General features: G+C 41.7%; 1 protein-coding gene across 1 annotated transcript in view; it reads left to right on the forward strand.

Annotated features, from left to right (window-relative positions):
- Positions 1–19,669, forward strand: part of RSF1 (remodeling and spacing factor 1) — a 68,952-nt gene extending 49,283 nt beyond the window's left edge. The window contains exons 12-16 of the mRNA XM_074816432.1: positions 1,632–1,699; positions 2,824–3,031; positions 5,134–5,357; positions 8,258–8,449; positions 11,764–19,669. Coding sequence (XP_074672533.1) covers positions 1,632–1,699; positions 2,824–3,031; positions 5,134–5,357; positions 8,258–8,449; positions 11,764–12,338 — 1,267 coding nt within the window. The 3' untranslated portion in view covers positions 12,339–19,669. The remainder of the gene's footprint in view (positions 1–1,631; positions 1,700–2,823; positions 3,032–5,133; positions 5,358–8,257; positions 8,450–11,763) is intronic.
- Positions 19,670–23,555: the final 3,886 nt, after the last annotated feature.

Genomic DNA, 23,555 nt, shown 5'->3' on the forward strand with positions numbered 1-23,555 from the left:
TTGAGCTGACACGTGTCTGTATCACTTCAGATTTACGTGTCCGCAGTGAAGTCCTGCTAGTGTCACTGAGAATTGTGTATGCTTTCCTTCAGCGGGGGAAAATAAATGCTAAATGTCTTATTTCACTTACAGACAAATCTGTATTGTGTAGCATTCTGGTTCTATAAAGATACGAAATCCCTTTGTATCAGCCGGGTCATCTGTTGAGTCCTCTCATGAGCAGGTTAGCAAAAATCTGCGTGATGAATAAAGCAGCAGCAGCAGAAATTATGTTCCATTACACCTAATGGACGAGCAGCTGTCAGCTCATGTTTGAGCTCAGGTTATTTGTTAGCATTGATTTGAAAGTGTTAAGTGATCTCTCACATTTTAAAGAGGTGAGGTTTTTTAGCAGTATGGAGGGAAAATAGTGTTTGAGTAATGTGGAGCTAATCTTATTGATGGAATAATTTCAGTGTTACTTCCTTGCTGTGTAAAGCTGCCTTGAACGTGACATGCAGTTGTTCTTAGGAGTATAAGGAAAGCAGAAATCTGTTACCTTATTTTTAAAGGAGAAAGTGTTTTATACTTACTATTGGAATAGAGAGTAATATTAAATCTATTCTTTCTTGTTCTGCTGGGGGTTACTATGGAGGACCAAGATAAAAATAACTGTAATCTTTCTTTCGTGACTGAGAAACCAAATCTTTAATGAAGTATTGTCCAATTGTTAGTTGTTTGTATCTAAAAAAAGTTAAAATATTTTTTAAAAAATGAGAAGAAGAAAAACTCGCATCTAAATAAAATGTCTTTCCTATATAGTTAAATAAAATTTGTACTTTTGCATGTTATATCTCAAGGCACCTATTTGGTGATACAGGTAACAATCCTTTTTTACGGGATTTGAATTCATAACTGAAGAAACAGACTGAAGTCATCTGTGTAAAAGGCCTGGATCCTTTTTCCTTCATTTGCTATTCCCTCCAAACGAGTTACTCAGTGTGCAAAGGTTTACACACCTTTATAAAAGCTGCTGCAGCACAAATGTCTTCAAATATTTTGGTTTTGTTTGCCCTATTTATTTCTGTAACATTATAGCTTATTTGTTCAGTTTAGGATGTTGCAGATCCATAATTACTGTGAGCTTTAAGAGGAGAAAGAAGCTATTTGAAGGAAGTTTTCAAGAAAATTTAGACAGGATGAGTAATTTGACTTTAATGGGTGCTTTTCAGAGAGTCTGTTTTGCAGATTGGTAGTGTGTATGTCAGGAAATAAAAGGTGTGGAAAAAATGACTAATACTTCGTCTGAAAAATGCCACTGATACCATCTTAAAGAACTTTCATTATATATTGTTAAATTCAGTGGTATGTCATGTAAAATGAAAGTGGTTTTCTGTTCACATGAATCAACAGTAAGACAGCCAGGCAATGATAAATAATGTGCTAGCAAGTAGAAATAAGAAACACACCTTTTAAAAAATGGCTATTTTATCATCAATCCTGCCCATTATCTTTGTTATTTTATTATATATCCAGCCCATTGCCCGTGCAGTGTGATTTCCTAGAGCAGTTTTAGATTTTGAGGTATGTTTTTGTAATATAAATTAATTAGGGTTCTCTTCAGAGTGGTAAATGAAAGCTGTTACTTTTAGGTTTGATGAATTTGATGAGGCAATCGATGAGGCAATTGAAGATGATATCAAGGAGGCTGATGGAGGAGGTATGTTTCTGATGTTATTTGTTATTCATTGCAATGGTGATAAGAAGATCGAGACCAAATTTATTTTGATACGAAAAGCAACAAATAGAATTCTCTCCCTTCAACTTTGTAGTTTACAGTTTTTACTGCTGTATTTTTGGAATCAAACTACATAATTTCCCTTGGGAATGGCCATCTCAGCCTGCCATAAGATGCCAAAAATTATTTGGTCTTGATAGTTAAATTCAGCTTGTATGTGTTTTGATATATGAATGTAGGGAGTAAGCATGGCAAGAAAACTCTTTAAAATTAATTTGCTCAGTTTTAGATTTGAGATTGGCATAGCAGCTAGTGCTGTTGACGTTTGCCCCCTGTAAAAACTGGGCTTATAATTGGTCTGCAGTTGGACCCCCTAAAGACTGGGTCTACAACATCATCTTAAAAATGTTAATTCAGATCTATAAACACTTCTCAGTTGAACATGAATAAAGTGAAATTGTGTTCTTTGTTGCCTGTTAAGGCAACATAGGGGTCCAAAAGATGGAGATGCAGATGGATTTGTGCTTCTGCATTTCTTTAACTTACCTGGAGAAAGCTGCCATGAAATGTTATCCCTCAGGTGTTTGGCTTGTGGCATCTCCATCAAGACATGAGTTTTCAGAAGCTTGGTGGATGTTTACAGACAATCTGAGAGTTGGGTGTCTGTGGGTATGTAACGCAAGACCCATAGAATAAACATAACTAAGTCTCCATGGTAAAACCAGCTTTTCAGAAACTCCACTCCCTGGCCAGACAGCAACTTAAACACTTCATCTCCCAAGAAGATTATTCAGCATTGTGAAGAAAATGTATTTTCTGGTGTCTGTTCTACTCAGAAGGCACTAGCGTTGGTAATAACGTGGGTTGGGGTTGAGTGTCAGAATGCCAACACTTACCTGCTGTCTTCTGCGTGGACCTCAGTATTTCCAAGTGACCACAGCTGGGGCTCTGTGTGTGTCAGGAACAAGACTCCAGACCGAGTCTTGCATGACAAAAAAATATTCTGCTTTACAGAAAATAAAGCTAGAGGCATGGTAGAAAGATATGTATAAAGTTAAACAAAACCCAAACTTGCTCTTTTTTCCCCTTTCTGTAACTGAATTCAGGCATTGGCAGAGGCAAGGACATGTCTAACATCACGGGTCACCGTGGAAAAGACATTTCCACAATCCTAGAGGAAGAAAGGAAAGAAAACAAGCGACCACAAAGGGCTGCGGCAGCACGGCGCAAGAAACGACGGCGACTAAATGACTTGGATAGCGACAGTAATCTGGACGAAGAAGAGAGTGAGGATGAATTCAAGATCAGTGACGGGTAGGTCTGCAACTTAACTTCCACCACAAGGCACAGAGCGCTGCAGGCTGAAACGATCATTAGGAGCATGTGCCCAGTGCTGGAACAGCACTGCACGGTGCCAGCAGAAGTCCTGCTGGCCTAGGGGAATGTCACTGTGCTGGAAAAACTGCACTCCAGATCCGTCTGCTGAAATCATCCAGTCTGTATTTTAAGCAAAACATGTTCTGGAAATGTTACTGGTATTTTTGAGGCCACACTGTGGGGTTCTGTACACGGTTACGTTAGCAAAGGAGCCAGGCGGGCTCAGTTCTCTGACTGATGTACGTGTCTAGCAGAAATCCTTAACAAAGATGTAGCTAAAATGAGGCTGGTTGTTTCCTTTTGAAAATATGTCCTAATTTCTGGGGCTTTTATTGGGCCTGATTGTCATTTAGAAATTGGAAGAGTAAAACGTCCCCCTTTAGAGCATATAGAACCTAACATGCAAGTTCTGAAACAAATTCTGATTTCTGCTCTCTGGGAGATAAGAGTTTGAAAACAGCCAAAGAAGTGGTTTATACTGTAGAAAACAAATATGTGTCATGTGAAGGTTTAAATGCTAAATGAGTATTTCTCTGGCTAACTGAAACTCTTTCCATGGGATTTCTCATCCTTCCGTCTGGGGAATTCCTAACATTAAAAAATCTAATAATAATTTTAAATGTCCTGTATGCCTCAGTGAAGAAACATAATGGAACATGAGGTCTGGGCTCTTTACCATCAACATTTAAAGCTTTACACCAGTCACTGAGTCAATTTACAAAGTGTATGGATAATCTATACAACATAAATGCAAATTTTGAGCTTTGTTTTTCACCTGTGACCATGGTGAGGACATTTCAGTGCACCCTGAATAGTTGAGCTAAATGTGCTGGAAATTTCCAATCGATGAGCGTAGCTTGTGGAAATCTCACAGAATTAATAGCGCATTGATCTGTTAAAGTGTGCTCATGCATTTTCAACTCCATCCTCTGCTCAATGCCTTCTGGATGTTCTACTGGAATTTACATTCGGCTGGCGGCCACATGCAAGTGACTCTGTACCTCCAGTGCTCAATGGTTTTTAAAAAAAGCGTTGGCTCACTTTTGAAATGATGGGAGCTGATGAGTTTGCGAGATGCACGTTTTGCTTGAGAGCAGTAGTTTTGTGTTAGGACAGGATATTCTAATTCTCAGACATTGCATAAGACAGGGCTTGGCTTGTGAAGGGGAGGTCGTCTCTGCTAGAACATGGGGGGTGGTTTTCCCCCTCCACAGGTGATGCTCATCTGTAGTTATTGCTGTGCAGATGTTACGCTGCAGTGTGCTACATGAACACTAGAATCTGTCCTATGGAAATGGCACCTGCAGCCTCAGTTTGACAGCCTGTTTATATTCACCTGCTCTTCTAACCTGCTGTGTAATGCACTGTAAAGCTGTATCCCAGGCAGACAGCTGAAACCTAGTATCAGCAATGGCAGCTTGCTCTCTGGATCTTTACTCTGCATTATTACTGTAAAAGATTTATGCATTTTTTTGTGTAAGACAATACTTATTTTGCATATATCACTTGCTTGTAAAGTACAAGTACTGTTTCAGTCCTTTGTTTCAGAATCACAAAATCATTCAGGTTGGAAAAGACCCTTGGGATCATCGAGTCCAACCATCAGCCCTACTCTACAAAGTTCTCCCCTACACCATATCCCCCAGCATCTCATCTAAATGACCCTTAAACACATCCAGGGATGGGGACTCTACCCCCTCCCTGGGCAGCCTGTTCCACTGTCTGACCACTCTTTCTGAGAAACTTTTTTTCCTAATGTCCAGTCTGAACCTCCCCTGTTGCAGTTCAAAGCCGTTCCCCCTTGTTCTGTCACTAATTCCCTGTGAGAAGAGACCAGCACCAACCTCTCTACAATGTCCTTTCAGGTAGTTGTGGAGAATGATGAGGTCTCCCCTCAGCCTTCTCTTCCTCAAAGTGAACAGTCCCAGCTCCTTCAATCTCTCCTCATAGGATCTGTTCTCCAGGCCCTTCCCCAGCTTCGTTGCCCTCCTCTGCACTCGCTCCAGCACCTGATATCTCTGTTGTCTCTGTTTGAACAGATCTCAGGACGAGTTTGTTATATCTGAGGAAAATCTGGATGAAAGTGAAGATGACCCACCATCAAATGAAGACAGTGATTCAGAGTTCTGTGCCCGCATATCCAGGCGTCACCTCTCCAGGCCCATGAGGCAAAGCAGGAGGTTACGAAGGAAAACAGTCAAGAAAAAATACTCTGAAGATGATGAAGATGAAGATTCTGAGGAAAATTCAAGCAGAGAATCTGGTGAGTATAAGAAGTCTTAAGATATATGAAACACTCTGTACTGGAGACAGGAAGAGTGGAAGTCTCAGTTTCCTGTCGTGAACTGACACTACCTTGTTTGCTTGCCTTGGAAACTGGTATTGAGTACTAGGTTCTTGGCATTTTAAGTAATTACATATTTAAATGAATGCTTGTGCTGTGATTCAGAAGGCCCCCTTTGTGGATAGTTTCAGCTATGCCATACCTTCCTGGCGGGCACATGATTGCAGGGAAGAGAAAGGATGGAGGCAAAAATGTACTTCTTTATATAGCTACTTGAAGACCTTCTGAATACCTTTGAAAAAGCTTCTGAAAGAAACATTTTCCCTCGCTTTGAATGGAAGAAAATTCCTTCAGTTGTGTGGCATTCTGTGTTCTCTGGCAGGCTTGAAATCAAATGATAACACTTGGAATCTCTCTCTTCTACAATAATCCTTTTTGATCTTTAGTAACTGAAGACTCTCGCATCACAGAACCTAATAATTCACTTTATTCTGCTTGTTCTTCAACCAGTTCATTTGCTGGTTGCACAGTTTGGAGTGTGAGAATAATACCTGTGCAATACTTAAACCTTTTCATGATTGGCATCTTTCTCTGAAGACTGTCCTCCTTGTTTCTGTTTCCTTTGAGACCCAGTCCTAGAAAGTGCCAGATATATAATCACTTATTTTTATTTATTTTTATTGTGAATTTAAGGTACCAAGTACACTGGAGCGTTAACTTACTGCTGTGTGTGTTACCTTCCCAGTGTTTTATCTGTCTCTCTAGAATATGGATGATGAACATGTTGGAGTAAGTTGCTTTGAAGTACTGGTTTCCAAAAGGAGGGTTCATGTATGGACATGAAGATAGCTAAATGCACTTAAAATAGTTGCTGTCTTCCTGTCCTGAATGCATTACTGCACTAATTGTGAGCTGTTACTGATGAAGATACTGGCAGAAGTCTAAAGACATTGCTCATCTATTTGATAATGCACAGGAGCAGCTATTCGTTCACTGGTGGACACACATGTTGTGGATGAAAGTATTAAGACTGTAACGATGTAGCAGCAAATGAAGATTATTAATGACTAGCAGCACTGAATCATTAACCAATTTAAAGATTTACAAAATAATTCAGTAACGTATGTTATGATTTCAATAATGATTTAGCTACAGATTCGAAGATGACAAGATTCACACTAACTTACTGTGCGGTACCTTAAATCTATACATACATGTGCATTCACAAATACAAAACGTACAAACACACAGACAGAAGTATTTGGATCCAGTAAAATATGTATGTCCCCACACTCATGAAAATGACTGTGTATACCTAAACACATCGGTAAGCAGAGAGAGTGGGTGAGAGAAGCTTGCTCAGAGTTAAAATTTCCCTGCTCTCGAGTTTAGAGTAAATACTGAGGCTGCATCGGCATTCCTTGGTGGGAGATAATTGAGAGGGTTGACTTCGCCCTGGCCTCCCTTTGGCTCTAACGGCGGACGATACCTTAAGGTTTTGGGTACCTGAGAGGCGTCCCAACCCAGGGGAGATGCTGGTCACAGCCACTTCATCCAGGATTGCTCAAAGGGTCTCGCTTGGGGTCGCTGTTATAGGGTCCAAGATAACGGACTTTTGTCAGGTGCTTTTCACTCCAGCCCAGCTCCAACAATGAAGTATTCTGGTGTCTTCTCAACTTGATGGGTGTGTGATTCTGTAGGAGATGATGGGCTGTTATAACCATTCCCAAGGGACAGGGAGGGCAGAGCCAGGCTGTCAAAGGGCACCTTAACGCTCCGTTTACTGCCATGAGCAGCATTTACCTCCCCAGGTTGGTATGTGGCCCGGGAGGAGATGCACCACCACAACGCATCTGTGATAAAGTCAGCTGATTCCAGCATTGTGCCATATATAAGAGTATAGTCTTAACTGTGTTTTTCTTTTACCCTGGTTATTGTCCCTCAGGATCCTGCTTTAAGCCTATTTTGAGGTAAGGAGATGAGGTGCCCTGCAAGTGGCTTTGTTTTCAGTCTCCAGAGATGGAGTTTCTTTCTGAAGGTGGTGGTTCTTGTTGACTTGCTCTGATTCTTTCTCTAATATTTTAGGAAGTAAAGAGGATGCCACTTTGATCTGTGACTCATGTCAATCGCTAACTTAGGAACAGTATGTGACATGTATAGAAATGTATCTTGGGATAATTGTTCTGGCACAGCTCAGTGAAAAAGCACCTAAAGTTGATTCAAGGCTATTTTCAGCTGATGTAAATAAATTTAATTCTTAAAGACACTAGCTGCTGTAGACTGGTGCAGGAAGAACTGTGAATGACGGTAAGTTTCTTCTATACAGTTTCTGTTTTAAGCAAACTTACAGTTGAGTGAGATGGATTTTTGTTGTTAGTTTAAATTGTATAACTCAGCTCTTAACCTGGAGTTTCATCTCGTCAGTGGTTTTTCATCTACCTAATCTTAAAAGGGTTCAAGTAGCGTACGATTTATTTAAATTTTAAAACCAGAAAAGACTTTCCAGTGTCAGTGGTAATGTTCATCATCAACTCCGATTCATTAAGGTTGTTTCAACTGTCAGGAATTGTAAACGAGGTGTCTTTGGCACCAGTAGAGATGAGGGAATAAAAACACTGGAATGAAAACATCTTCTGGAGGATTCTGAGGGAGACGGAAAAAGAATTTGTGAAAAGATTATAAAATCAACCAACTCTACGCTGGCAATGAATGGGGGAGCTGATGCATGAGCCTGGAACGGGTCAGGGTGATGAGGCATGATGATTGGGACTCCTGTGCTGGAAGAGCATGTGGTTTTATTGGTGCTGGTCTAAAGCTTATCTAAATTGTGCAGTTTTGCTTTAATGGAATAATTCACGTCACTGTTTTCTTCTGTACAGAGAGTGGTGATTACACAGATTACAGTGATGATGATTACCTGGAAACTAGGAGGAGGAGATCAAGACGGAATCAGAAGAGACAAGTTAATTATAAGGAAGATTCAGAAAGCGATGGCTCACAGAAAAGTGTCCGATATGGGAAGGAGTTAAGAAGAGTTCATAAACGCAGGCTCTCCACTTCAGATAGTGAAGGTAAAATAAACAGTCCACCATTTGCAGGAGCTGGTATACGTCAGCATTAGCATGAAGAGGAAAATGTATGTAATTCAGAGATTTCAGAGAATCTTTTTTCTAGAGTTCCTTGATGTTTCTCGGAAACTGTTTCCTTCTGAAACAGTCCACTGGTACTTCATGATGCGCTGTTACAGTCACTTCTCAAAGTCATCATTGTCCCTAATCCTGACTTCCAGGTCTGAATTGACTGTGTCTGGCACAGAGTGCTGGCATTCCCAAATTGGCACGAATGTTACTGTTTCACTGCTTTTCTGTTAAGAGGTCACAGAGCTTCATCCCACGAGTCTTTAAAGATTCTCTTTTGTAAGAGAAAGGGTATTACTTCTGGTGCCCTGATTGTATTTGTGCTGGTGGTTAGGACTCATTCAGTGTCCTGTTTTGAAGGCGCTGTGATAAGTACAGAGGAAGCCTGCTCTCAGTAATGTCACTCACACCACAGGCGACTGGTGTGCATTTTGCTGTAAAATTAGCTTCTACAAAAGCAGACCACTGACTTTGGGTGCTTTGCATTCTGGGCGCGGAGCTTATGAGACCTTAGGTCCGGCTTTCAGAGACGCTGAGCGGTACGGGTGGCAGTGGATGCCAGGCTTCCTCAGAAAATCAGCCGGGCTTGACAGGCCGAGCACCTCTGATTTGTAGGTAAGTTTTGGAAGTGCTGGCCCGAGTTTACAGAGCGTTAGAGGGTCCTCTTAGATGAAGGGAAACAAGTATGTAATGCAACTGTATAGTATCTCAAAAAGTTAATCTTATACTTGAATACAGTCTGTTCTCACAAGTAGGATGTACAGGTGCTCTGCTAAGAATCTGCTCTGTGGTGGCTGAAGGTTTTTGCTGCCTGCACTGGTGCCTTTAAACAGTGCTGACTGATGGTGTCTTTTCTCCATGACATCCCATTTCTTCAGCTATTTTTGGTACTGTCTTTTTGCATATTAAAATCAACACCATTTAGTATAATTCCAGTACTTCCAAAGTTCCCACAATGTGTTATAAAATACGTAACAGCGTTACTGGAAATGTAATTATAGTGAAAATACAGGAACTCTGACAGAGTCTCTATCAACTTGAACCTACGTTAAATAACACCCTTTAAAATGACAGTTCATACACGTTTCTAGTGGAAATCACAAGCAGACATCAAACGGTGTTTGCCATTTGATTTTTCAGTCTGTGTCTTTTCTCACCTAAGCCATCGAAGGTCAGTGTAAAGGCTGTCAGTGTGTAGGCAATATTCCAGTTTGCAAAGAAAAAAAAAACAAAAAGGGGGCTTTCATTGAAGGGCAGCCAATTTCAGGTGACAGTTAGCAGTGTTCATATGCTTTGGAAGAAGGTGTGTATAATTTGGGGGTGGCAGGGGTATACCACAGTCATGTGTGTGTATATATATATCTTTTTATGATAGTGCAGCTGTTATTTGGGCTCAGTTTCTGGAAGGGTGTAAAGCAGGTGCTGTGAGATCAGGGATACAGTTCTGCGTTATTCCCAGCATGCAGTTATCCCTTTCAGGGGGGAATACCTGTGTCGCGGATAAAGGTATTAACACAGTAATGATTTAACAGGAAATTTAGATTTATTAATAAATAACAGCAATTGATCATTTACAAAATAATTCAGAAAGTGTTATAAAAATAGCGACTTACTTTCAGATTCTAAGATGACAAGATTCATACTAACTTACTTTATGGTATCTTAATTTATACATATGTACATACGCATACGCAAACACAAAACATAAAAACACACACAGAGACAAAAGTACTCGGATCCAGTAGAATGAAGGGTGTACCCACACACCAGTAAGCAGAGAAAGAGGGGGTGAAAGAGAAGCTAGCTCAAAGTAAAATTTCCCTCCTCTCGAGTTTAGAGTAAATACTCCTAATGCCTTGGCATTCCTCAATGGGAGATAATTGAGACTCGAGCGGGTGGACTTGGCCCTGGCCTTCTGGCAGCTCTGGCAGCGGACAACACATTAAGGGTTTTGGTACCTGAGAGGCTCCCAGCTCAGGGGAGATGCTGGTCACAGGCCTGCTGCGATCCAGGAGAGCTCAAAGGGTCTCCCTTGGGGTTGCAATTTATAGGGTCCAAGGTAACTGACTTTTGTCAGATACCTTTTGCTCACACCCAGCTTGAACAACAAAGTATTCTGGTGCCTTCCAGCAGTTGCACAAGAACTTGATGAATGTGCAACTCTGTTATTGTTCCCATTTGACCCCATCCCAGGCACAGGTGTGCCAGGCCTTTAAGAGAGAAGTGTGACCAGCAGAAGTAGAGAGGTGATAGTCCCCCTATGCTCTGCACTGGTGAGGCCACACCTGGAGTGTTGTGTCCAGTTTTGGGCACCTCAATACGAGAGGGATATCGAGGTGCTGGAGCGAGTGCAGAGGAGGGCAACGAAGCTGGGGAAGGGCCTGGAGAATAAATCCTGTGAGGAGCGATTGAAGGAGCTGGGACTGTTTAGTTTGAGGAAGAGAAGGCTGAGGGGAGACCTCATCACTCTCTACAGCTCCCTGAAAGGACATTGTAGAGAGGTTGGTGCTGGTCTCTTCTCCCAGGGAATTAGTGACAGAACAAGAGGGAACGGCTTTAAACTGCAACAGGGGAGGTTCAGACTGGACATGAGGAAAAAATGTTTCCCAGAAAGAGTAGTTGGACAATGGAATAGGCTGCCCAGGGAGGGGGTGGAGTCCCCATCCCTGGATGTGTTTAAGGGCCGTTTGGATGAGGTGTTGGGGGATGTGGTGTAGGGGAGAACTTTGTAGAGTAGGGCTGATGGTTGGACTCAATGATCCCAAGGGTCTTATAATGATTCTGTGAGATGATGGGCTGTTATAACCATTTCCGAGCAATCGGGAGGGGCAGGAGCCAGGCTTGTTTAGGGGGCGCCTTAACGTTATCAGTCCTTCTCTCCACAGATGGGTGTATAGCTCGGGGGAGGTGGGTGGAATCACACCTGGCACCAAGCAGCCCAGCAAGGATGGGCGGGGAGGGGTAAGAATTGCACCACCACAACCTGCCTCCAAAGCCTCTGGTACTCCTCAGATTGAAAACAGAATATCAACAAATTGTTGGTCTTTGCTACTTGAGCAGTTTATTTAAAAAGTAAAAAGAATGCAAGCGTTTTGACGTGGTTGGGGAACCTGGGGAAGGAGGCGGAAATGGGTGTGGTGAGAGAGAGAGATGGCTTTTTAATGAGTGTGAAAGATGAAAAATAAAAGTGTAATTGTTTCGGTTGCACTCAGATTTGCTAATGGCTTTAAGTCTGCTGCTTATTCCAGAGAGCTACACATCTAAGAACTCTGAAGATGAGGAATCCACAAAGGAGTCAAAGCGATTGATTCGAAAACGTCGGCGAAGTACAGATGACTACTCTGAGGAAGAAGGAGAGGATGAGGAAGATGAAGGGAGGCCTGTCCGCAAACGGCTGAATCGAATCGAAACAGACGACGAAGATAACTGCGAAAATGCTAACGACGACGCAGAAAACCCCGCTCCTGCAGATAAGCTGCCAGCACCACAGGCTCCTCAAGACAACACCAAGAAGCACTGCTACCGGATAGAAAGCGATGACGAAGATGACTTTGATAACGTAGGGAAAGTAGAGAGCCCTTTGGACTACAGCCTGGTGGACTTGCCTTCCACCAACGGACAGAGCCCAGGTAAAACCATTGAGAACTTGATTGGGAAGCCAAGCGAGAAGACCCAGGCCCCCAAGGACAGCACAGCCAGCGCCAGCCTGGCGCCCAACGGGACGGGGAGCGGGCAGGAAGCAGTAGGGCCGGAGGAAGATGAAGACGAACTTTTGAGAGTGACTGACCTTGTTGATTACGTCTGTAACAGTGAACAGTTATAAGACTTCCATTTTTGTGCTAATTTATTCCACGGTAGCTCATACCAGCGGGCCAGTTATTAAAAGCTGTTTTATTTTTCCTAGAAAATTCTCCACTACAGTATCACTTTTTAGAAGCAAGAATTTCACCAGTCCTGCAGTCTTTCTGTGAAGTGACCAGTTTTGAACTTTGAAGATTAATTGCTGTAAATTCCCTCTCTTACCCCCCCCCCCCCCCCTTCTCCTTCCAAGTCCATGGTCCTGGGTAATTTCACTCACAAAAACCTTATAACAACAAGAGATTTGTATATTTTTGACTTTATATTTCCTGAGTGCATACAAATTTGTGGAAATGGGTGGCCTAAGAAAGCATTCCAAATCGGTCAGGGCCCAAACCGGAACTGGGGTGGTTTTGGCTCAAGGGGTGGGGTGGGGGGGTGGTGCAGAAGCACTTGTGCTTTAGCTTTTTCATATGAGATATATATTATATTTAAATGTTCACGACTTAGATTACAACTTAACAGACAGTTAAAAAGAAATTAATGTCTGTACTGTCGCATTTTGTGAGTTGTAGGTTAACATACCATAGCTCATTTTAGTAATCACCTTCATGGAAGCAGTTTGATTTTAATACTGGAGGCAAACAGAATTATTAGAGGCCAAGAAGGTACCATAAGCAAGAACTCTACTATCCATTATGACTTGCAGACTTTCCTAATAAACATCCTTTAAAGTGTTTGTACAGTAAAGTGTACTGTAATGAAGTTTTTGACAGTCGAAACACGCTAGCCATGAATTTATAAAGCTCTCTCATGCATAGTTCATCAGATGGTCTTCGATGCACAGTGTCTAGTGGGAGGACGTATCGGTGTGAAGTTGTCTGTAAGTTGGATGGCATCTTGACGTGCTGCAAACTTGTACAGACACGAGAACCCTGCGGTAGCTGCCCGGCCACTCGAGTTTCACCATCTGTTGGAGTATTCTGAATGAAAAATGTGTGTACAAACGGCATGGACCACAGAATGACAGTGCATCAGAGGATTGAGGGATTTTTCAAATAAACCGTGACTGGTCCATTCATGTCCTTAATATCTACTTCAAATTGAAGTAAACAAATGGAACAGTTTTCCTTTTGGAGGTTTTCTGTTTGGGGTTTGTGTGTGTTTTTGTTTTGATTTTACTTATCTGCCTGGATGTATTAGCAGGTTTTGAATGTAGTGTTGGCCTTTGGCCATTAGAATTTTCTTAAAATACATTTTAATAATTGTCATGTGACCAACTGATTTCAAGAAGGCAGTATTTCTGAGAGAAAACGCTTGACTCCAAGACATTTCATCAACTTTTGAGTAAGCATGAAGTGGTATGTGCTTTTATTCAAGGGGAAAAAAAAAAAAAAAAAAAAAGACAAGAAAAAACCCAACAGCATGGGGCACATAAAGAGCAGAGCTGAAATTTGTTTTGGGTAGCATTCCGTTTTCTCTTTACTCTGAATTAAGATGCAGGCTGTAGCATTTGTATGTGTTGTAGCACCCAGACAGCTCAAACAGATCTGCCAAACATTGAAATCCAAAAAGGTCACATCTATTAATCCTTTTGCTCTGAGATTTGGATTTTTGACTGGTGTTTATGTCCATTGCCGGCAATGGATGCACCAAAACTGCTGCTGCCATCGAGGAGTGAGTTCTCCTTTCCTGCCCCACCCGATTCCCTTCCATTATATTGTATTTACTAGTCAGTCATTAAGCACTTCTGTTTTCTTGTAATAAAATCGGCATTAGGCCTTTACTAAATACCTCTCTAGAAAACCTAGATCCAAAAATTACCTACCTTCTGGCCTTGAAAATCTTGTTTTTGTTTCCCCACCTCTTTCTCCACGAGTTCTATCAGAACCACTCCATGACTCTTACTCATTGGGGTTCTAGCAGTGCACATATCCTGCTATAAAACTAGAATCAGCAGAGACACAAAAAGATGGAACTCGCTCATTATCTGCTGTGCTAAGCAAGCTTGTGATTTAAAAATGAGAAATCACTCTCTAAAAGAGAACTTAATTCCATTAAAGATTAAATATTTTTCCACCTTACTGATGTTAACTATTAACAGTTTTCATGAGCAGATATTAAAACAGGGTAGTGAAAAGCCACACAAGTTTAGAATGAGTTCTTAAAAGCGTATGTAGCATTTTAAGCTACTCTAGTGTTTTTCTTTGCTTAAGTGATGCATAAATGTAGTGTTTCTACATTTCTAATATACTTGTGTTTTAAAACAAGCAAGAACATATGGCTTCCACTTTTCAATGTTAATAATTGCTGAGCATTTTTAATGCTTGCAGTGCAAACTGATTCGTGTGCAGCAGCACCGTGCAGCCGATGGTTTCTCATTTGTTTTGGCAGTGCCATAATCTTTTTTTGCTGCCTGATGGAGCCTTTTAGTATTTGATCAGTGCTGTAGCAAACATTCTTGCTTGTAGAGTCAACCCCAAATGTTAAGTACTTAGGGGGCAAGTAATTGTGATTGTAGGAAAATACTAAAAAGTTACAATACCAAATATACCAACCAGGAAAAAACTTGAGTACTGAGTTGAGGAGTGATGGAAAACCAGGAAAGACCAGGAAGCAGAACTGGAGCGTTGAAGCTGACATCAGGAGCGTCACGTTTTAAAAATGCAGAATGAGAAGTTGTTACCAAGTTTTACTTTCTATAGGTCACTTGTTTTTAAAAACAACTTTTCTGTCTTCTAAGAAGTCACCTGTGGTACCTGAGACAGCTTCATCCCCCAGCATCCAGGGTTCCCTCTTAGACCAGTGCGGATGTTGTGCAAGTAAAAACTGCAAAAAATGCCCTAGAAAGCCTTAATTTCAAACTCGTATTTCTCTCATTTCTAAGGCTTCCTGCTTGGTAGAAAATGTACAGTCTCCTCTTTGGAAAGATGACATTTTCTGATACTAGGCCAGCTGACTGCCGCACAGTTGATGCTGTTACAGTGTGTGTGTGTGTGATTCTGGAGTGGAAACGTCCTCCTGGTGTCCTTCCAATCTTGTGCTCTTCTGTACTCATCGTGAGATCAGAAGTTATATGTCTTTCAATAGCGATCTTCAGGTGTGGCTTTGGACTCACAGCTCAAACCATATGAGAAACAGAGTGAAAACTGGCCAGGGATATTTTTTTTAATATAACGAATTTAAAAGTACAAGAACAAGCAGCTATTGGCTGAACATACAAAGCATTTATTCAACAAACTTGTTTATTCCACGTAGGTTGTCACTAAAAGCTTTGTCTTTTTTAACTGCGAACTCTTCAGAGTATAACTGATTGGGAAGAAGGTGAATTGATTTCCATGTGCAGTTTAAGTAGCATTAGTGAGGGAAAACCTATAGATCCAAGTGGAGGAACGGACTTTTTTTGTGTTGCCAAGATAAAGGATGGCTATTTCCTTTCTTGCATGCAGCTTTTGTGACTGTCGGCGACACAAGTGCACAGTAGGTCCGCTTTGTAATTAACAAATGTGCTGTGTTAACCTAACCAGAAGGGTGGTAGAATTAAGAACTCGGGAGTTTCACTGCAGTTGCTGTCTTCTAGTTATCGAGTCTTCTAAACCTGAGCGTATTCTTGATTTAAAAATGGGAAACGACGTCACCAAACTACCAAAAAATCCCTTAGTGTTGATATCTTGTAGGAATATCAGTGCTGAACAATCAACTCTTTGATAGTCTGACTTTGTACATGTTGAATTACATTATAAAATCACTGCATCTTCCTGATTTTTTGTAATGAAAGGCTTGCTCTAACATGACTTGAGAAGCAGAGACGCTTTTTTCTAAATTGTTCATTTATGAGGTGTGTCACCTTCAAGATTTCTCTGCATTAAAGTGTCTCAGTCTTCATATATCAGGAGCTAATGACTTAGTTGGACTTGGTTTCTGTTCGCTGCTGTCTTCTAATTGCTGTGTCTGAACTCTTGGCAAGAGGCCTTACTCAAAGAACCTCAAGGGGGAAAAAACTGTATGTTCACAGAAGAAAAAGTGTATGGTAGTGCTACCCTTGCTCGGATTTGTCTTCACATCTATCATTTGAACTACGTTGGTATCCAGATGCTGCAACTGTTTAATAATTTTAATAGTTCATTGTCAGGGTGTCCATTTTATACCTCTCTTTTCAGGTGCTTAGAACTTGGTTTTCAATGCTCTTCAATAGGAAGGCCTGGTCTAAACTTTCAAATTACTTATTTTCACAGACTTTTATGAGAAGTAAACAAATTTTTATGGCACCTGCTTTTTTAATTTACTTTGTACACAGTAATTTAAATAAATTATGGCAGTAATGCTAGCCCCCAGAACTGGTCTGATGAAGACATTTGTATCTAGTTCAAAATGGCAATATATAGGCCTTGAAAATTGGTTTTGGTACATGTGCAGTGACTACTATTCACAGGCTTGTGTTACAGATAGACTGTGCAGCGCGCACCCTAGATATGTATTTACATTTGACGTATGCTTCTGATTCACTGGGTATATAAAATCCTTAAATATATAAATATATATGTATAAAAGATCAAATATCTTCAAAACAGTAACTTTCTGAAAAATCTGTGTTGAATATGGTGGGGGAAACTCCAGCAATTCCCATGAAGGAGCACAATTCTGCAATTCCTGAAGTGTTTAAAACTTCCACAGAGGCATTTAGGATATTGTCTGAAGTAAGGATTTGCAGGATCAAGCCCACACTTCCTGGTAGACTTTTCTTCCTCCCCTTCCCTAACAGGTGGGGTGGGGACTATATCTCACTTAAAATGTTGGAAAGCAGAAAAAAAAATCCAACAGAAATGATCCTTATTTTTTTTCCAGTATATACTGATGTAAGAAAAATCCTGTATGACTAATCTTCGGTGCTTTATAGTTGAGTACCCAATCTGAGACCTAGTGGAGAGCTCTGGCTTCAGAAATATTTATCAATTGAAAATTATTTCTGAAGCTGGACGCCCAGCAGTTGGGGTATCGAAGATTATTAGTCATGTCTGCAAACGTGCATCACTTATCAAGCTCTTATTTTAGATTAGGTGTAACTAACTGAGGTAGTTCCAAACAGCAAAAACACGTGCTTGGGAATTGATTGTCCCAACGCTGCAGAGTAACTTAACTTATTTTGTATATTGCAAAAGATGTATATTGCTTAGTATGACACTTAAAAGATTGTGTACAGCTTCCGGGGGAAAGAATAGAACACTCTAAAGTAGATAAGTTTTTGTAATTGAATATGTGGTGTAAAGGCTCCAGATTTAACTGCAATTAAAAGGAAGTCCTCCAACTTGGGTTTTTGACTATCATTTTGTAAATGCTGGCACCCCACACCTGAGCTGAGGAGCAGGAGAGGGGACGATATAGCAGTTAGAGGGGACACGTGCTTAATGAAGGCACGTGCGTCTGTGAATATATCTACTATTGCTACGTATAACCCCAAAGGTTACTAACGAGAACTGAAGGATAGAGTCGCTCTGTCCGTTCGGTTGGTTTACTTCGTGCACTTTGCAGCACTTTGTGTATAGTCAGTCTCACTGGTTCCCCAGGTGCAGACAGAGTCGCTTTCTCCTGCTGTTTGAATGCTCGTTCAAAGAACAGCAGGGGATGGGGAATGGATGGAGGGAAGTGGAATGGAAAAATGTGTATGCAAACCCATGCCATTTGCAAGACAGGTCTTGGACAGGCCTAAAAACGACTTCTGACTCGCCCTTTGAAGACTGTATTTCCAATGGAAGGTCTCCATTTACGAGAATCATCCCAATACCCTCCTTTTCTCATCCTGACCCCCAAAGTAACAGGAAAATCTACGTGAGGTCTCCTTCCTCGAGGGAATCGGTAATGTTCCAGCAGCGCAATGTGGATGTGGAGAAAATTAGGATCAGTCCATAGAGTGTTATGACAGTGTTTGCCTCTGGGGATGTTGATCGGAGTCCTCACAGTTTGCTTTGTTGTTTGTTCCTGTGTCCCACACAAGTAAACTTAGATTAGTCTGTCAGAACTTGACTTAAATGATTCTATGGGGATAAAATCCTTCTACTAAAACATATGATAGGCCTAGTTACCAGTGCACCATTTGTTAGTTAGAGCAGTTAAAAGTCCTTAATAGATACTAATCTGCTACTCGAGTTAGTGGTAGAAAAGGAAATCAAATCACAAAGCTATAAGCCTTGTTTAGTTTTCCATTTCATACTTGCTATATGGACTCTAAAATCTTGTACAGTATCTTACTCCTATACTATATTCATTGAAATGGTACTCCTGCCCCTAACTCGCATTGAAATGATTTGTTGTAATGCCAATGCAGTTGCTGGTTCCTACCGGTGTCTCGCAGCCCTCCTGCAGCAGCCAGGAGATAAAAGCATAACGTAGCCGTTCTCGGTAAGCACGACGGTTCTCACCTAGGCACAGGTCCTGTACGTTAGACAAACATGGGGTATATTCAGTGTCCCAGGTAACAAAGAATGGGTTACTTGCTAGCAGAATGGTTATCCTCCAATATTCTGTAAGGATTAGATCAAACCTGCCAGATAGGTCTCTTAAAATTTAAAATACGCTTACATGAAATACAGTTTTGTCTTACTCCTGTGTGCTGTTTATATGTTTGCAAAGAAACCTTGAGTTCCTTAAAAGTGGTCTCATTCACAGTTGGCCTCATTTTTTTTTTTTTTTTGTTTTCTTTCTCTAAAGAGTTAACATGGCAAAGTTCCACAAGCTGAGCTCTTTATGGAGAGTTTAACCCTTGCGTTTCTTGAGTCCTGAACCTCGGGTTTTCAGTCTCTCTTCAGTCATGACTTGCTACAATATCAAAGGGAAAGGACTGAGGGGACACACACTGTGTGTGTGTGGAGGGGGGGGGCATATGTTGAAAAAACTGGAAGTGTTATTCTTGTTGCACATAAACTGGGTGGTGCTTTCACTGTCTTTCCCCCCCACACACCAGTAATATCACGTGCATGTAAAACATGATGCATTACAACTTTTTTAAATGGAAGTCATGGTGGCCTCAGTGCTCAGAGGGTTAACTGCAGTTTATTAACAGCTAATGTTTTTAGATTTGCAGTACACAACTGTTTAAATACTGTATTCCTTGTAAATGAAGTAAAAAAAAAAAATGTTAAGGCTGGTGCCAATATTTTTGTTAATGAATTGTTCAGCGTTGTCTCTCACTACAGTCTGGTCAGAACTCTTTGTGTATAAGCTGGGCCTGAAGCCATTTTATAGCTTGTAGGCCTAATTGTGTAACTTTTCTTTCATAATGTTTTTGTTATAATATCTACTGTCATTTCTTTCATATAAATATGACATGTAAATTGTCATAATAAAAAAAAATTGAAATAACTTGATGTACAAAGTATAATGTGTATTGAAGCAACGAGTGCTTTTTAATGGTCATCACACGTGCACATATGTTTCTTTTTTACTTTTAAAACGAGCTGCGCCTCCTTCCAGCCCGTGACGGTGCCGCTGCCTGCCATGGGAATGGAGAACTCCTCTTTTATGTTGCTTTTGTTATGACAGCTCAACTGACAGGGTATTTCTTTCTTTGACCAGCTCTGGCTGACAGTGGGGAAGACCTGATGGATTGATTTTTGCAGTTGTGATGATTTTCTGCGCGTGTTCCATCTTCTACGTAATTTTTATATCTACTTTCATAGTGATGTTGCAGTCACTTGACAAAGCTTGAACGGGGTTCAGTGCTTGCCTTACGCTACGACATCCATTTCGTTTGCTGTGGAATTGTGTAATTGCTGAATTAGTGGTGAATTCTGACAGATTGGGAGAAAATCTGCCTGGTTGTTACCAGTATTTGTTCTCAAGGGTCATACTTGCAGCCGGCACTGTACCCAGCTAGGCTGTTCCAGCCATAGATCCGTGAGGTTTCCTCTTGGTGCCAGTCGGAGAGGAGCTAAGTTCATTTATTTAGGCTGAGACCTGTAAAACCACTAAATGGAAGCCTGCAGAGAAGCACTGAAGATGTAGACGTTCTGACACGTGGCCATGGCAATGGACATCGATGACGTTTTAGGACTTTAACAGGAAAAAGTCAGGAGGAAAGAAGTGAATCAAAGAAAAAAAAAAAAGGGTGGTTTCTCTCCGTGTGAATTGCTGAAGCATGTCAATCTTTTTTTTTTCTTTGAATGTGTCTGTGGTTATAATCAAGCTACTGTGTGTTCCTGTAGTGATGAGAAATTGCTGTGAAATCCACCCTCTTGCTCCAAATGCAATGCCAAAATTCTGCATTTGCATTTTTAACGGATTCTGGGTGTTTATGTCTGAACTGGCCACATTACAGCAAGGCAGTGCTGTGCAGTCAGTGGAGAGAAACAAGCTCCCTTGGGTGGGGAGTCCTACCTTCGGTCCTAAGGTGACTCTTAACCCTGTGAAGGTACCTGTTGCCTCTAAACACAGCTCTGGTTGACTAAATCGCTCTTGGACATCCAATGTTCAGGCGTCGGTGTGGGGGTGGATCCTAACTCACTTTTTAAAGCTCTTACAGCTCTGGAAGGGAGCTTTCAAATAGTGCCATTCTGGTTTGTTCATTGAACATAAAGGAAATGTCTGCCTACCCACTCTAAACTTGCGTTAGAGGCAACACTCAGTGCTGGGGCAGGAAGTATCCGGATCTTGTAAATAAGGAAGATGCAGATTTCTCCTCCTCCCTAACGCCTCAGCCTCAAAACCAACCTCTCAGCTTGGGCTTAAACCATCCTTTTTCCCATCTTCTTTTGGAAAAGCGGTATGTGACACAAGAAAGACTCACATTTGCGTGCAGGAGCAGAAATAAGCTCTATATTGCTTCACTGCAGTGGCCTAATTCAACTTGTCACTCAGAAATTTTAATTTAAAACAATCTAAAAGAGTTGTTGTGTGATTTCCAGTTAACTACAGAGGTGGTGAGGGCTCTCCATGGCTGATACAGACAGCCACGTTAGATAACTGGGGACACGAGCAGGAATATTGATTTAGAACTGCTAAGTGTGGTGAACGGGTGTTTCCATATATTTGCATCTCTTCCCACCAGCTGCTGCAGTCTGATCTGTATTCATGGATGAATTGTAAATTTTTGTTTCCAGATGAGCACTTGTCTTGGCGTGAAAAACTTGAAGGTGGTCGAGAAATTTCCTTTTCCTCATCTCCTATTGCCTGTCATTTTTTTCTAGCTATTCCAGCAGTGTTTAAATATCACTTCATTGTGGAAGTTGCTTTGATTTCTGTCAAGGTGCTTATTTGTATAAACAATAATTATTTGCGTAATTAGAATCCAAAATGGGTAGGTGTGGTTGAGGAGCTTTCCAAAGCATTTTAGAAAGCTCAGCTTAAAAGAACCCCATTGTTCTTGTTCCCTCTGGTTTCTTCATGTTTTTTTCTGGTTTGTGCTGCCTTGACTCTTCGCTATCCAAGACCTAGAAAAGTCCAGAGAAGGGAAAGATGGAGACCTAATTCTGTTAATAATCAGTTCGTGTTTGTGAGAACCCGGGTTTGCACACAGGTAGGTAAATGACTGCTTAAAAGTAAACTCTCACTGATGAAAGGGAAGATTAAAAACCATGGTAACAAATTAACCGCTGCATGGGCTCTTGGTGAGTATGTTGCTATGGCAGAAGCATTTGCCAGCCTGGAAAGTCATGGAGAAGAGATGTTTGCAGCGATGCTGCCTCCCTGATGGAGTTAACAGGAGCATCCCCTGGCAGAGGTGTACTTCACTGGTGCAGACTGAATGCTACCATTTATTTACTCACTCTGTTCTGGTATAATCACTGTTTCTCACTGCTTTAGTATCTGTCACAAAAGAAACTTCCAGAAATGGTATAAATCCAGGTGAGGCAGCAGGGCCAGGGTTCGTGAGGGGAATGGCAGCCTTCCCGCCGCTGCAATCTGCTGTCCCAAAAGCTCCCTGATGGCAGCTCACCAGGTACACGCTGCAGTAGCATCGGGCTCCTAATCCCAAGTTCATTACTGCTGAGGGAAATCCACTGGATATTCTTTAAGCAATTCAGGTACTTGCGACTTTCTGTTTCTTCTCCATGTGTATCTGTTAGGCACTGGGTGCTGGTCATCCACCTAAAATTCCCTTTCCACCATCTGATAACAGTTACCGAAAAGCTGCTGGTTTGTTTTTTTTTTTTCTTTTTGTCACCTGTCCAACAGAGATTTACAGGCTAAAATGTGTACGCTGCTCCTCAGCTCTCATCAGGCGGTCACCTCGGCGCTCCTCTCTGCTTCTCTTTTCCAGATAACGAAAATTCTACTCAAAACCTGCCAGAGACAGGTGCTCCTGAAACACAGACCGCATCCCTCTGGGGAGAAGCCACGATTCACCCTCAGGAACAGGGATGTTTTGGCCTGAAACACCGTCCCCTCCCCTGTGGGTCGATGACAAGGGGGAAATTACTTCAGGGAGAACGACAGCCTTTGGTGGTGCCCTCCGGTTCCTGCCCCGTTCCTCAGGCTGTGCGGGGTGACCAGTAGAAACAAACTCTACAACTCGGAGAGAGTTATAAAGCAGGTATGTTTATTCCGGCTGGGGTGCAAGGGGATTTCTCCACAAAGCTTGCACACCGTCTCTGGCAAGTAGCCAAGTATTTATTACACCAAAGCATACATATTCACAGAATCACAGAATCATCTTGGTTGGAAAGGACCTTGAAGATCATCTAGTCCAACCGTTAACCTAGCACTGACAGTTCCCAACTACACCATATCCCTAAGTGCTATGTCAACCCGCCTCTTAAACACCTCCAGGGATGGGGACTCCGCCACCTCCCTGGGCAGCCCATTCCAACACCTAACTACCCGTAATGTAAAGAAATACTTCCTAATATCTAGTCTAAATCTTCCCTGGCGCAACTTGAGGCCATTCCCTCTTGTCCTATCGCTTGTTACTTGGTTAAAGAGACTCATCCCCAGCTCTCTGCACCCTCCTTTCAGGGAGTTGTAGAGGGCCATGAGGTCTCCCCTCAGCCTCCTCTTCTCCAGACTAAATTCATTAGGAAAGGCCAGGTTATTACAATTAGTTCAGGGAATAGGCATGATTATTATAATTATTTCTCAGAACTCATTTGCATAGTCTGAGCATGTGTAGTAGAAATAGGGTGAGGGTCTTTGGTGGTCAAGGGGAGAAGCACGAGGTCTCCTTCATGGTGCCTGCTCTTTCCAGGGCACGCACTGTGAAGCAAAGACCAGGTTTCTTCTTCCTAAATTGGCGAGATCATCCTCCCTAGAT

The sequence above is a fragment of the Strix aluco genome, chromosome 2, assembly GCF_031877795.1.
Source record: "Strix aluco isolate bStrAlu1 chromosome 2, bStrAlu1.hap1, whole genome shotgun sequence".
NCBI classification, from domain to species: domain Eukaryota; kingdom Metazoa; phylum Chordata; class Aves; order Strigiformes; family Strigidae; genus Strix; species Strix aluco.